The sequence below is a fragment of the Nicotiana tomentosiformis genome, chromosome 10, assembly GCF_000390325.3.
Source record: "Nicotiana tomentosiformis chromosome 10, ASM39032v3, whole genome shotgun sequence".
NCBI classification, from domain to species: Eukaryota; Viridiplantae; Streptophyta; class Magnoliopsida; order Solanales; family Solanaceae; genus Nicotiana; species Nicotiana tomentosiformis.
The window spans coordinates 13898977-13915535 of NC_090821.1; the positions used below are offsets into that span (position 1 = coordinate 13898977).

Consider the following 16559-nt stretch of genomic DNA (forward strand, 5'->3'; position numbering starts at 1 on the left):
ATGGGATTTAACCACGAAAATGGTTTGGGAATTGAGTGAAAATTATATATTTGAGTTTGTGAGGTTATGGGTAACAATTTTCTTCGAATATTTCCAGAATCCGGGCACGTTGGCCCAATGGTGAATTTTAGGAATCCTTCAAATTAGGGTTGGGTAATCACTCTAATAGTTTGAATATGAACTTTTGAACGTGTATTGATTAATTTATATAATGTTTGGCTAGCTTTGGATTGTTCGGCACCGAGTTGGGACTTTAGAGTAGAATTTTGACCGGAAAGTGAGCCTTGAGATGAGGTAAGTCTCTTGTCTAACCTTGTAAGAGGGAATTTTCCCTATAGGTAATTTAAATTATTTTTTGCTTCTAATTGTGGGGGCTATGTACATACAAGGTGATGAGAGTCCGTGCGTAGCAACTAATTATGCTTATGTTCGGGTAGTCTTAGGACTCAAATCATGAATTATTTGAGATGTTTGCATCCTACTTGTTAATTAAAGTGCCTATATTATAATGGAACTTGTTAGAGGAATTGTGAAAGACCGTTAATGGAATTTGTATTACATTGTGTATTAGCCTTTAATAACGTTTAAGTCAGAGCTTATAAAGTATCCTGTCTTCTTGGGGAGCGGGCCGAACGCCTCGATAGTAGATAGATGCATTTATGGTTCATTTCTCTTGACCCTCGGTAGTTTACACATTATTCTGGATCGGGCCGTACGACATCGGCATAATCGTGCGTGTTAAAACTCAGAGTTAATTATATATTTGATATCATTTCATGTCTTGAAAGGTTAAAAGTATACATGATGGAGTTAATTTGGAACTTACCACGTGTGAAAGAAATTCTTTACTCCCTGCTTTTTATTTAGTCATTATCTTGATTACATGACCCATGCTATTTAGAACTCATGTACTTTTATTGGTAGCCCATAGTAAGTGTCGATGTCAACCCCTCGTCACTACTTTTTCTAGGTTAGACTTTATACTTACTGGGTACATGTTGTTTATGTACTCACGCTACACTTCTGCACTAACCGTGCATGATCTGAGGCAGGTGCATCTGGCGGTCCTACCGGCGAGCATCCCTAATGTCCCGAGGCCTAGTGGTGAGCTGCTTCCCGAGCCGTTCTGCAGCCCCTAGAGTCTCTCTTTGTATTTATATTTTATCTACTTTATTTCGGACAATAGTTGGAGTTTTGTATATTCTACTAGTTGTTCATATACTTGTGACACTAGATCTTCGCACACACTCTAGTAGACTTTATGGTTTTGGGTATTTACATATTATACTTGCATTCATATGTTTTCATTTTTAATCACTTGACTCTCTATCTCTCAAATTGCTAAAACAAATGGGATTTAATTACTTAGAAATTGTTTAAAAGAAGAAATCACGTAGTAAATTCATCGTAGGCTTGCCTAGCATCGGCGTTAGGCGCCACCACGGCCTATAAGAGAAATTTGGGTTGTGACTTTCTCAAATTTGAGTCCCATAAGTGTCACGACCCAATTTCTCCTATAGGTCGTGATGGCGCCTAACGTCGCCGCTAGGCAAGCCTACGGGAAAGTTACTACGTGATTTCTTCTTTTCACCAATTTCCAAGTAATTAAATCTTATTTGTTTAGAGTTTTGAGAGATAGAGATTCAAATGGTTAAAAATAAAGACAACTAAATGCAACCATAAATATGTAACTACACCAAAACCAGCGCTAATAGAATATACAAAACTTTAACTACTGTCTGAAATAACATAGACAGAAAATAAGTACAAAAGACATGCTCTAGGTACTGCAGAACGACTCAGGATGCAACTCAACACTAGGCCTCCGGGTAACTGGGGTGTACGCCGGTATGTCCACCAGATGCACCTGCCTCAAATCCTGCATGGTCAGTGCAGAAGTGTAGCATGAGTACATAAACAACATGTACCCAGTAAGTATCAAGTCTAACCTAGAAGAAGTAGTGACGAGGGGTCGACATCGACACTTACTATGGGCTATAAATAAATGCGAAAATCATAAATAAGCATGGATTATGTAAGCAATTGATACCACACAGTACCAAGCAGTGAATAATAATTCCCTTTACTAACAATAACTTCAAATTAATTCATGTCCTTTAAATAATAGTGATTGCTCAAGCCATAAATTAATATCAAATAAAAGTTAGGCTCCGAGTATTATCACGCATGATTTATGCTGAGGTCGTACGACCCGATTTAGAAATATACTGTGCACTGCCGAGGGTCGAACGATACAAATCATAGATGCATATATTAACCTACCAAGATGAACAGCCCGCTCCCATGAGAGTAGAGGAAAGTTTACCTCGCTCGCGGAAATACTTGCGACGCGAGTGAACATAAAATCGTTAGAGTTCTCATAAAATCCTTAAATTCTTTCCAAACACAAGAAATCTAAACTAGAGACTTTAAATATTTAAATCCTTAATCTTAGCTCATTTCAAAGTAGTTAATGTGTATAACCAACATAACAATGCAAACAAGGCATGGTGTAAGCCTAAGTCTACACGGATATCACATAGAATACAGCTACGCACGGACTCTCATCACCTAGTGCATACGTAGCTCCCCACACATAAAGTTCATAGTAAAAATACACCTAAGGGGAAGAGTTCCCTCTTACAAGGTTAGACAAGAGACTTACCTCGTCTCAAAGCTTACTTTTCGGTCCACAATTGTACTTTAAACCCTCAACTCGGGGCCCAAACGACTCGAAACTAGTCAAATGTTATATAAGATAGTCAATACATGTTCAAAAGTTCATATCCTAACTATTAAAGTGATTTCCCAACCCTAATTGAAGAATTTCTAAAATTCACCCCCGGGCCCACGTGCCCGGATTCCGAATATTTTTGAAGAAAGTTGTTACCCATAACCTCATGAATTCAAGTATATGATTTTCATTAAATTCCATAACTATTTTCGTGGTTAAATCTCATTTTTATCAAAACCTATATTTTTCATTTAAACCCATGATTTCACAAATTTTTTCATATTAAATCTACCCACAATCTATTTATTTAACTCACATTGTAAGGAAATTACTTACCTCAAAGTGATAGGTGGAAACCGCTCTCTAAGAGCTCCAACAATTGCCCAAAGAATGAAATAAATGAACCCAAAAGGGTTGAGTCCCGACATTAAATGAGGGTTCTGCCCAGCAGAACTTCCGCATCTGCGGTCACTGGGCTGCATTTGCGGTACCGCCTCTGTGGGACAAGGCCCGCTTCTGCGGAACTCCACAGGCCCAGCATAGGCCACATCTGCGGACGGGTTTCCGCTTTTGCTATCTCGCTTCTGCAGATACTTCTGCGGACCACTGGCCATGGCTCCAAAGCCGCTTCTGCGGCCAAGAGGACGCATCTGCGGGCTCACACCTGCGGCTAAAAGCTCGCAGGTGCGGGCACACCAGAACTGGTGCACCCGCAGCCCTTTTTGAGTCTTAACTTAATTCAAAATCCTGCCTGTCAATAATGTCAACTGGCTCCTCCACATAACCCAGGCTCTCATCTAACTAAACCGTACTGAAGTCTAACACATGCGAGCTTTAGGCATGATACCTCCGGAGCATAGACACGTGGAAAATTGAATGAACTCCCGATAGACTGGGGGGGGAGGCAAGCTCATAAACAACCTCCCCAACTTGCCTCAACACCTCAAAGGGGCCTATAAACCTTGGGTTCTACTTGCCCTTCATCCCGAACATTATGATCCCCTTCATCGGTGAGACCTTCAAGAGAACTTTCTCACCTACCATAAATGATAAATCCCGTGCCTTCTGATCCGCGTAACTCTTCTGTCTGCACTGTGATGTGCGAAGTCACTCCTGAATTAACTTTACCTTTTCCAAGGCATCTTTCACAAAATCAGTACCATATAACTTAGCCTCGCCGTGCTCAAACCATCCGATGGGTGAACGAAATCGCCGGCCATATAATGCCTCAAATGGAGCCATCTCGATGATGGACTGATAACTGTTATTGTAAGCAAACTCGGCCAAAGTAAAGAACTGATCCCACTACCCTCCAAAGTCAATCACACATGCTCTGAGCATGTCCTCCAAGATCTGAATTGTCCGCTCCGAATGCCCGTCGGTCTGTGAATGAAAAGCTATGTTGAGCTCTACTCGGGTCCCCAACTCACTCTGTATTGCTCTCCAGAAATATGAAGTAAACTGAGGGCCTCTATTTGATATGATGGAAACAGGCACACCATGCAACCGAACCATCTCCTGAATATAAATCTGGGCCAACCTCTCTGAAGTATAAGTGGTCACAACCGTAATGAAGTGTGCCGACTTTGTCAACCTGTCGATAATGACCCAAACTCCATCACACTTCCACAAGGTCCATGGTAATCCAACTACGAAGTCCATAGTAATGTGCTCCCATTTTCACTCAGGTATAGTCATCCGTTGAAGTAGGCCACCTGGCCTCTAATTCTCATACTTGACCTGCTGGCAATTTAGACACCTCACAGCATACTCAACTATGTCCTTCTTCATCCGATGCCACCAATAATGGTGCCTCAGGTTGTGATACATCTTCGTAGCACCTGGATGAATAGAATACCGAGAACTATGTGCTTCCTCTAGGATCTTCTCCCTCAAACCATCAACATTAGGAATACATAGGAGACCTTGAAGTAGCAGAACACCATCATCACTGATAGTAACCTCCCTTGCACCACCCTGTAGTACCGTCTCTATGAGAACCAACAAGTGCGAATCATCAAACTAGCGAGCCTTGATCTGTTCGAATAGTGAAGACTGGGCGACGACGCATGCAAGAAATTGGCTGGGATCTAAAATATACAACCTCAAAAGTCTGTTAGCCAAGGACTAAATGTCCAAAGCTAGTGGCCTCTCCTCCGCTGAAATGAATGCCAAACTACCCATACTCTCCTCCTTTCTGCTCAAGGCATCTGCAACTACATTCGCCTTACCCGGGTAATAAAGGATGGTGATATCATAATCCTTCAGTAACTCAAGACACCTGCGCTGCCTCAAATTGAGATCCCTCTCCTTGAACAAATGTTGTAGGCTGCGATGATTGGTGTAAATCTCACAGGACACCCCATAAAGATAATGCTTCCAGATCTTAAGAGCATGAACAATCGCGAAAAACTCCAAATCATGTATAGGGTAGTTCTTCTCGCGGGTCTTCAGCTGACGTGAAGCATATACAATAACTCGCCCATCCTGCATCAATACATAATGCAAGCCAACGCGTGAAGCGTTGCAATACACTGTATATATCCCTCAACCGGAAGGCAACACTAACACCGGTGTTGAGGTCAAGGCTGTCTTGAGCTTATGAAAGCTCGCCTCACAATCGTCGGACCATCGAAACAGAGCACCCTTCTGGGTCAATCTCATCAAAGGTGCTGCAATAGATGAAAATCCCTCCACACACCAACGATAATAACCTGCTAACCCTAGAAAGCTCCTGATCTCAGACGTTGTGGTAGGACTAGGCCAACTCTGAACTGCCTCGATCTTCTTGGAATCAACCTTAATACCCTTGCCCGATACAACATGTCCCAAGAATGCCACAGAATCTAGCCAAAACTCACACTTGGAGAACTTAGCATATAGCTTTTGTTCCTGCAAGGTCTGGAGTACCACTCTCATATGCTGCTCATGCTCCTCCATGCTATGCGAGTAGATCAAAATGTCATCAATGAAGACAATGACAAACAAATCAATATACGGCCTGAACACCCTATTCATCAAATCCATAAACATTGTTGGGGCGTTAGTCAAGCCAAAGGATATTACTAAAAACTCATAATGGCCATATCTAGTCCAAAAAGCCGTCTTTGGGACATCGGAATCCTGAATCTTCAGCTGATGGTACCCCGATGTCAAGTCGATCTTAGAGAACACCCTAGCACACTGCAACTAGTCGAACAAGTCATCAATACATGGAAATGGGCACTTGTTCTTAATGGTAACCTTGTTCAACTGGCGGTAATCAATGCACATCCGCATAATCCCATCTTTTTTTTTCACAAATAACACTGGTGCACCCTAAGGTGATACACTCGGCCTGACGAGCCCTTTTTCTAGTAACTCCTAAAGTTGATCCTTCAACTCCTCCAGCTCTCTTGGAGCTATGCGGTACGGTGGAATAGATACAGGCTGGGTACCTGGATCCAAATCAATACAGAAATTGATATCATGATCTAGTGGCATGCCTAGAAGATCAGAAGGAAACACATCGGAGAACTCCCGGACCACGAGAACTTAATCAATTGCTGGAGTCTCTGTGGTAGTATCCCAAACATAGGCTAGATAAGCTAAGCACCCATTCTCGACCATGTGTCGAGCCTTCAGAAAAGAGATAACCCGACTAGGTGTGCTGACAAACGAACCCTTCCACTCCAATCTAGGCAACTCTGGCATCACCAAGGTAACAGTATTGGCATGGAAATCAAGGATGGCGTGATATGTATATAACCAATCCATGCCCAGGATGACCTCAAAGTCGGTCATATCAGCAACAAAAGATTCACTCAAGTCTCATAATCACAGAAAGTAATAATGCAGGATCAGTATATCCGATCGGAGTGGACACTTAAACAGGAGTACCCAAGGACTCCCGAGTAACACCCAGGAAATGAGCAAACAAAGATGAAACATATGAATAGGTAGACCCTGGATCAAATAGTACCCAAGCATCCCTACGGCAGACAGAAATAATACATGTGATCACGGTATCTGAGGCCACTATATCTGGCCTGGCCGAAAAAGCATAAAATCTTGCTGGAGCGCCACCTGACTGGCCTCCTCCTGTCTGACCTCCACCTCTAGGATAGCCCCTACCCACCTGCCCTCCACCTCTAGGCGGTCGGATGACTGGTGGGACGGATGGTGCTTTAATCATAGGCTGGTGTCCCTGTTGCGCTGCCTTGCCCTGAAGTCTGGGACAAAACCTCTTCACGTGGCCAAGATCCCCACATTCATAAAAACCTCTCGGATCGGCGGACTGTTGACCGGAAGTTTGACCCTGATGGCCTGAATACCCACTGGAGGATCCCTGAATAGCTGGCGTACAGTAAGAACTCTCTGGACAGGCACTGAAATAAGGTCACACTGGAGCACCCCGAGGAGGCGGCGGGGTTGTATATGTAAGCCTGCTAGACTGACCCCTCACGAACTGACCCCTGCCCCCAGTCGGGGCTCCACTTAACTCTCCAGAATACCGGAACCGCTTATCCCTCATAGCTTTCTCCCGAGCATGCTGACGTGCGCCCTCGATCCTCCGAGCTATCTCTATAACTAGCTCGTAAGAAGTCCCCATCTCAACCTCTCGGGCCATAGTGGCTTGGCTGGTAGAGTGCAATCCTGCAACAAACCTCTGCACTCTCTCTTCATCGGTCGGAAATATCATAAGTGCATGATGAGACAACTCAGAGAATCTCACCTCATAGTCGGCCACTGACATATGGCCCTGCTGGAGCTGCTCGAACTGAAGTCCCAACTCTTCCCTCTGAGAGGGCAGAATATATATGTCCAAGAAGAGGCGTGTGAACTGGTCCTAAGTCATGGGAGGAGAACCCACTGGTCTGCCAAGAAGATAAGACTACCACCATCTATGGGCCCTGCCCTCCAGCTGGAAAGTAGTAAAATCCACCCCGTGAGACTCCAATATGATATGTTGTGCAGTCTATCCCTGCACCGGTCAATAAAGTCCTGGGGGTCCTAGTGTCACTCACCTCCAAAGACAGGAGGCTATAACCAGATCCATATGTCCAATAGCCTATGCGGATCACCGGCCGTAGCTGGTATGGGCTCGGGTATGGCTGGTGCAACTGGCTGAGCTTCGCCCATGGGCAGTGCACCCGGGGTCTGATATACGACAGTTATGTGCCCTGGAGCCTAAGCGATAGGGATCTGTGCTCCCCCTTCCGCTTGAGATGTGGCAGGGTCTGCTGGAAATAAACCAGCCTGAGTTATAGAATCCATGAACCGTAGCATACGGCCCATGACTTCCTAGAATCCTAGTGCGGACATGAAATCCACTGGGGCTAGTCCTGGTGCAGGTACCTCACCCTGCATTTCAATAATAAGATCCTCTACTGGATCCACTGGTGGTGTAACTGGAGAAACTCTAGGATGCTTTCGTCCTCTACCACAAAATGGAGCCCTCCCTCGGCCTCTGGCGACAGGGGGAGCAGCTCTTCCATGGTCCGGTACATTCGCTGTGCGCGTTCTCACCATCTGTGAGAGAATGATAGAAAAACATACTTAGTACTACATCAACTGCATGATATGAGATGATGAAAGAGTAGTTTCCTAATGCCCTATAGCCTCTCGAAGATGAGTACGGACGTCTCCGCACTGATCCACAAGACTCTATTAGGCCTGCTCATAACTTGTGAGACCTACGTGAATCTAGTGCTCTAATACCAAGTTGTCATGGTCCAATTTCTCCTATAGGCCGTGATGGCACCTAACGTCACTGCTAGGCAAGCTTACGGGGAAGTTACTACGTGATTTCTTCTTTTAACCAATTTTCAAGTAATTAAATCCCTTTTGTTTAGAATTTTGAGAGATAGAGATTCAAATGGTTAAAAATGAAGACAACTGAATGCAAGCATAAATATATATCTACCCTAAAACCGTAAAGTCTACTAGAGTGTGTGTTAAGATCCGGTGTCACAAGTGTATGAGCACTAATAGAATACACAAAACTCTAACTACTGTCTGAAATAACATAGACCGAAAATAAGTACAAAAGAAAGGCTCTAGGTGCTGCAGAACGACTCAAGATGCAACTTGACACTAGGCCTCCGGGTAATGGGGGTGTGCGCCGGTATATCCACCAGATGCACCTGCCTCAGATCTTGCACGGTCAGTGCAGAAGTGTAGTGTGAGTACATAAAAAACATGTACCCAGTAAGTATCAAGTCTAACCTCGAAGAAGTAGTGACAAGGGTAGACATCGACACTTACTATGGGCTATAAATAAAATGCAAAAATCATAAATAAGCATGGATTATGTAAGCAATTAATACCACACAGTAACAAGCAGTGAATATTAATTCCCTTTACTAACAATAACTTCAAATTAATCCCTGTCCTTTAAATAATAGTGGCTGCTCAAGCCATAAATTAATATCAAATAAAAGTTAGGTTCCGAATATTACAACGCACGATTTATGCTAAGGTCGTACGGTCCGATCCAGAAATATTTTATGCATTGCTGAGGGTCGAACGACACGAACTATAGATGCATCTATTAACCTGCCGAGGCGAACGGCCCGCTCCCATGAGAGTGGAGGAAAGTTTACCTCGCTCGCGGAAATAATTGCGATGCGAGTGAACATAAAATTGTCAGAGTTCTCATAAAATCCTTAAATTCTTTCCAAACACAAGAAATCTAAACTAGAGACTTTAAATATTTAAATCCTTAAATCTCAGCTCATTTCAAAGAAGTTAATGTGCATAACCAACATAATAGTGCAAACAAGGCATGGTGTAAGCCTATGTCTACCCGGACATCACATAGAATACAGCTACGCACGGACTCTCGTCACCTAGTGCGTACGTAGCTCCCCACATATAAAATTCATAGCACAAATACAACTAAGGGAAGAGTTCTCTCTAACAAGGTTAGGCAAGAGACTTACCTCGTCTCAAAGCTTACATTCGAGTCCATAATTGTACTTTAAACCCTCAACTCGATGCCAAACCGTTCGAAACTAGTCAAATATTATATAAGATAGTCAATACATGTTCAAAAGTTCATATCCTAACTATTAAAGTGATTTCCCAACCTTAATTGAAGAATTCTTAAAATTCAACCCCAAGACCACGTGCCCGGATTCCAAAATTTTTTGAAGAAAGTTGTTACACATAACCTATTGAACTCAAGTATATGATTTTCATTAAATTCCATAACCATTTTTGTGGTTAAATTCCATTTTTATCAAAACCTAGGTTTTTCATCTAAACCCATGATTTCACAAATTTTTCATGTTATATCTACCCATAATCAATGTATTTAACTGACATTGTAAGTAAATTACTTACCTCAAAGTGATAGGTGGAAACCCCTCTCTAAGAGCTCCAAAAATCGCCCAAAGAATGAAATAAATGAACCCAAAAGGGTTGAGTCCCGACATTAAATGAGGGTTCTGCCCAGCAAAACTTCCGCATCTGCGGTCACTGGGCCGCATTTGCGATACCGCTTTTGCGAAACTCCACATGCCTAGCGTAGGCCGCATCTGCGGACAGATTTATGCTTTTGTGGTCTCGCTTCTGCGGCTCCTCATCGCAGAAGCGGGGTCGCTTTTGCGCTCAACCCTTCGCTTCTGCGGACCACTGGCCAAGGCTCCAAAGCCACTTCTGCAGCCAAGAGGACGTATTTGCGGGCTCGCACCTGGGGCCAAAAGCTCGTAGGTGCGGGCACACCAGAACTGGTGCACCAACAACTCTTTTTGAATCTTAACTCAGTCAGCGCATCATCCGAATAGCGTCCGGGGCCCCCGAGGCCCCGTCCAAACATACAAACAAGTCCATAAATATGATACGGACCTTCTCAAACTCTTGAAACGCGTAAAACAACAAAAAAACCAATAATCACACCCCAAAACCAAATCGAATCAAGTTATGAACTTCAAGTTTCCAAATCGCTCCGAACGCGCTGAATCATACTTAGACTACTCAGAATGACACCAAATTTTGCGGGAAAGCCTTAAATTACCATACTGAACTATTTCAGGTCTCAAAATCCCAATTTGACCTCGATAAAATCAAAATCTACTCCAAATCAAATTTAAAGAAATTTAAAACCTTCTAGGAGCCATCTTTCACTATTAGGCGTTGAAACGCTCTCGGGTCATCCAAAACCCGATCCGAACATACGCTCAAGTCCAAAATCATTATACGAACCTATTGAAACCGTCAAATTTTGGTTCTGAGATCGTTTACTCAAAACGTCGACCGAAGTCAAACTTAGCCTTTTTGGCCAACCTTAAGGAACCAAGTGTTCCGATTTTAGCCCGAACCCTTTCAAATCCCAAACTAACCATCCCCACAAGTCATAAAATAGTAGAAGAACATACGGGGAGTCGTATTTAGGGGTACGGGGTTCTATACAGCAAAATAACTGGTCGGGTAGTTATAATAAGCTTGAGAAATTTCATTAACAAGGTGATGTCTAGAGTCCTGCATGATAGACTAGAGAAGTTCTTGCCTTCTTTGATATCCTCCAACCAAACTGGCTTTGTAAAAGGAAAAAGTATTTTTGAAAACATACTCCTTACTCAGGAGATTGTTACTGACATCAGGTTAAGGGGAAAGCATGCCAATATAGTGATTAAATTGGACATGGATAAAGCATATGATAGGGTGTCTTGGAAGCAGTGTTTTAAAAGGCGTTTTCGGGGCGAGCACTGGGGCGAGATGCACCAAAAATGCTCCGAGGCGATGGTGTGGGACGAAAGTCTCAAGAGGTGTACGCCCAACAATTCGGGGCGTACGCTCGGGCATTTGAGGTGCATTTTTGTCATGAGGTGTAAGCCTAGAGACTTTTTCAAATTAAAATAAATTTTGTTGAATAAGTCCTTCATATAATACCCAAATTTTCAAAAGTCGGCTTGTAATTACTTAAACAATTTAAAAAGGAACTGAAATGTATAATATTTAAAAGTCAAGACCTTTTTTGTTGATTGAATCCCTAATTTATGGTCTTTCCCAATTCTTTATCTTGTGCCTAGTCCGCTAATATCTCCCAAAAGCAACGAATATTTAATTTTTTTACAAATACAAAGAGAACTCCATTCTCCTTCGTAGTAGCAAGCTCAAAGTTCAAATTGCAAGTTAGTCATCCTTTTTGTTCCTCCATGTAGAATACTTTATTCTTTTCAACTCAAGTTACTTTATAATAGATTCTTTTAACTAGTTTTTTGTGGGCACACACACACACACACACACACACACACACACATACATATATATATATATATATATATATATAGTTTTTTTTAATTTTATGGAATTTTACCTATTTATAAATACTTGTTGTAATTATATTGTTTTTTAAATATTAAAAATTAAATACCCATAGGACTTACGCCCCGTGCCTCAGGGCTTACGCCTTGCTGAGGCACATGTAAAATGCTCACGCCTTTTAAAACACTGCTTGGAAGTACTTGCTTCATGTGTTAAGGAAGATGGGATTTACTGAACATTTTATCATTATGATATGGAATTTATTGTCAAATAACTGATACTCAATCTTGGTGAATGGCCAATCTTCAGGCTTCTTTCAGTCTACTAGAGGGGTGAATCAAGGAGATCCATTATCTCTTTGCATTATTCATACTGTTTGCAGAAGTGTTGTATAGATAATTGTACAAATTGTTTGATGACAATTATTTTAGGGATTTTGGAATGCCAAAGTGGACTGATCCATTGAACCATCTTACATATGGTGATGATACAATTATCTTTGTCTCAGCTCATCCAAATTCATTGAAGAAGATCATGGCAGTGTTGGGTGGATATGAGAAGATCTTAGGCCAATTCATCAACAAGGCAAAGATTTCCTATCATATGCATTCTAATGTGGCAACTGCTTTGGTTCAAACAGTTGGTGATATCACTGGCTTTACTAAGGGTGCATTCCCTTTCATCTATTTAGGGTGTCCAATATTCTATACTATGGGAAGAAAATACTACTATGATGATTTTATAAAGAAAGTAAATACCAAGCTAGTAAATACCAAGCTGCACTCATGGAAAGGAAAGTTTTTATCTTATGGAGGCAAAGCTATATTGATCAGTAGTGTGCTTCAAAGCATGCCAGTGCTTACTCTCAATTCTGGATCCTCCTAAAAACATATTGGTATACTTGAATAAGTTATTTGCAAGGTTCTTCTGGAGCAATAAGGAAGAAGGGAGGAGTAAAGATTGGTCCTCATGGCAGAAGCTTTGTCTCCCAAAGGAGGAAGGAGGATTAGGCTTCAGATCCTTGTTTGATGTATCTAGGGCATTGTTTGCAAAGCTTTGGTAGATATTTAGGACTACAAAGTCATTGTGATCAAATTTTATATAGAACAAATATTACAAGAGGGATATACCAACAGTGGTACAATTTAGGCAAACGTTTGGAGGTTCTCATGTTTGGAGGCAAATGTTAAATGCTAGGCAAGATGTGGAACATGAGATTTTGTGGGAGATGAAGTGTGGTACTACAAATGTTTGGCATGAAAACTAGAGTGGATTAGGAGCTTTATATCATGTAGTGCCACCTGATTTTTACATCAATGAGGACTTACAAAAAGTGGTAAACTTGAGACATGGAGATGATTGGAATGAGCAGTTAGTTGAACAATCCTTTCCTGAGGATATTGCAGAACATATATTATACCAAGTGTAGTTTGAAGACACTGGAGATTACTGGGACAAGCCTTGGTAGAGACCTACAACTTCAGGCAAGTTCACAGTCAGTAGTGCATGGCAACTAGTGAGACATAGGGGAACCCTAATCAGGAATTCAAGCATGTGTGGATTAAAGGTCTGCCCTTCAAGATTTCTTTCTTCCTTTGGAGGCTATGTAGATTCAAATTGGCTACTGATGATATGTGGAGAAGACTGGGGTATATATTTATATCTTGGTGTTGGTGTTGTCAAGATCCACAAGAGGAATCATTTGGTCATTTGTTCTTGTCTGGCTATACTGCTACTAGAGTTTGGAGGACACTAATGAATGATGTGGGTCTTAATTTTTAGATAGTACAAGTGCATCAAGTTATTAGGGAGTGATGTAATGTTGCATGCTACCCAAAACATAAGCCATTGTATCAAGCTGTGCCACTTATTGTAACTTGGGAGCTTTGGAAGATGAGAAACGCAAATAGAAATGATGGTTCAGTATCTGTTAATCGAGTGATTCATGAGATCAACAAGACCTTACACTTCTTAGCAAAGACAAGGTATAATTGACTTCCTGGTATTCCTTACATTTGGCTAGACATGATCAAATTCTTTGAGGAATACAAGCCAGTGTTGATGACTAGAAGGGCGACTTGGCAACTTCCTCATAGTGGATGGTATAAGTGCAATATTGATGGAGCTTCAAGAGGTAATCCAAGAACTAGTTCTATAGGATTCTGTGTGAGTAATGGGGAAGGTGACTTGATGTATGCACGAGGAAAACAACTAGAGGACACAACAAATATTATTGCTGAGGCTAAGGCAATTGAAGAAGGTCTAGCATATTGTATGGATCATGATCTACACCCTCTCATATTGGAAATAGATTCTTTGGGATAATTGAAGGAGAATGGGATCCACCATGGTGTATTATAGCTGAAGTTAGGAGGATACAAGAGATGAAGGAGCACTTCAATGCGCTATTCCAACATGTACTAAGGGAAGGCAACACTATGGCAGATTTTTTAAATAACCTTGTGTTTTCTTCTGCAGGTACAATTGAGTTTCATTCTTTCTTTGAACTACCAAGTGCAGGAGGAGACTACTCAATATTGACAAAACTCAAATACCTAATCTTATGCTTAGGTTAGCAAAAATGAAAAGCTCCATATTGATGTTAGCCTCTACTTATACATTGCCTGCCTTTGTTATCTATATGGTTGTTACCATATTTTGTATGTTGTTGAGTTGCTTTCCATTGGTATTAGCATGGATACATGCTCATTCTGGTGGTGGCTTTACAATGTATGAACCAGTTACAGCACGTAAGAGGTTTACTATTGCAAATGGAAGGTCACAAAGACATATACTGTTATCTCTACTGGTCTACCTCTGGAAGCACTCTACAGACACTCATGTTCACCAGGCATTCACTGTTGTTTATTGGCACTGGACATGGACAAATAATGGATGTCTTGGACTACTATTTATGTAGGTTTGTGTTGTCATTGCAAATTGTATGGTGTCTTTCTTTTTCCAGTGGTATAAGCATGTTTCCATGGTAAATCTGGAGAAGGAATGGCACTGTATGGATACAGGAGTGACAAGCTAGAATTAGCATTGGAAATTTTTGCACATTACTGAAAAAGGTTGAGAGCAACTCAAGGATCCTGCTACAAGACCTCAAACATGAAGACTACGTGTTGCACACCTTTTATTAGAGATTATTTGATGGCTTCTGAGGAGTGGTGTAGTTGGAGGTGTTTCACATTTGCCTTGTCCTTTGGAATGCAAACCTTGGCGCCTGGAGAGAGATTTATAGGTGCTATTGTGAGGTGTTTGAGCTTAGCTTGTGAAGTTCCCTACACCTTTGTCCTGTTGAAGTGCTCATCTAATATATTTGCAATAGCTAGCTTAGTTACAATAGTTCTAGCTTCTAGTAGCTTTATTCCACTTAGTAGTAGTACAGCAAATTGCAAGACTTGGATCCTATTTGGGATTATTTTTCTATATATATATATATATATATATATATTAGCCACTAGGCATCTTGCCTAGTGGTATATTTACTATTAAAAAAAGTCGAGTATAAAGCTTTGGTTGCAGGTTTAGAACTTGCAAAAAAATGATAATCGAGCAAATCGAGATTAAAAGCGATTCTCAGCTGGTAGTCAATCAAATGCAAAGAAATACATGGCACGAGAGTCACGAATGCAGCAGTACTTAGAAAAGGTAGGGGATTTCTTACATCAATTCCAAGAATGGATAGCAACTCAAAAATCAAGGGAAGAGAATGCTGAAGCGGATGCGTTTGCAAACCTTGGGTCAGTAGCAGATATAACCAACTCTAAAAATGCGATAGCGGTGCATCTGTTCCATTCATCACTCGATCAAACAAAAATGAGGTAAATTTCAATAGCTTAATGTGGGATTGGCAAAATGAATTTAGAAATTATTTGCAGCATGGAAAATTGCATGAAGATAAAAATCAATCTCAACGGCTACGATAAAAGCTGCTCGCTATTGTTTGGTAGAAGAAAATCTGTATCGAAAAATATCTCATGGTCCCCTGGCTAAGTGCCTTGGTCCTGAATAAACTGAATATGTTATACGAGAAGTGCATGAAGGACAATATTAAAATCACTCAGGTGGTGGAGCATTGGTTAAAATAATGATAAGAGTTGGGTATTACTGCCCACAAATGGAAGAAACGGAAAGTTTTGTGAAAAGATGTGATAAATGCCAACGGTACACAAATCAATTGTATTAACCGGCAGAGCCACTTCATTTAATGATTGTACTGTGGCCGTTTATGAAATAGGGGATGGATATCATAGGTCCATTACCACAAACGCGGGGAAAGGTAAGATTTTTGCTGGTTTTGATTGACTATATTTCTAAGTGGGTGAAAGCATGTGTCTTCTATCAAGTACGAGAAAACGAAGTCGTAGACTTCATTTGGAGGAATATAATTTGCTGATTTGGGGTTCCAAGAGAAATCACATATGATAATGGGCCACAGTTTGTGGGGGAAAAGATAACTGAATTTCTCAAAAGTTAGAAAATTAAGAGAATAACTTCATCACCATATCATCCCGTTGTTAATGGACAAGCAGAGTCATCAAATAAGATAATTGTCAAGAATATGAAC

The 16559-nt window shown here is 41.3% G+C and overlaps 2 protein-coding genes across 2 annotated transcripts; one reads left to right on the forward strand and one right to left on the reverse strand.

Annotated features, from left to right (window-relative positions):
* Positions 1-6599: 6599 nt before the first annotated feature.
* On the reverse strand, positions 6600-8245 carry LOC138899783 (uncharacterized). The gene is made up of 3 exons (XM_070186474.1): positions 8072-8245; positions 7187-7514; positions 6600-7090 (listed from the first exon to the last, which is right to left on the reverse strand). The coding sequence occupies exons 1-3, from the start codon at positions 8243-8245 to the stop codon at positions 6600-6602; spliced, it is 993 nt and encodes a 330-aa protein (XP_070042575.1).
* Positions 8246-12424: 4179 nt separating this feature from the next.
* Positions 12425-13046, forward strand: LOC138899784 (uncharacterized). Its single transcript, XM_070186475.1, has 2 exons — positions 12425-12733; positions 12840-13046. The coding sequence occupies exons 1-2, from the start codon at positions 12425-12427 to the stop codon at positions 13044-13046; spliced, it is 516 nt and encodes a 171-aa protein (XP_070042576.1).
* The last annotated feature ends 3513 nt before the right edge of the window (positions 13047-16559 follow it).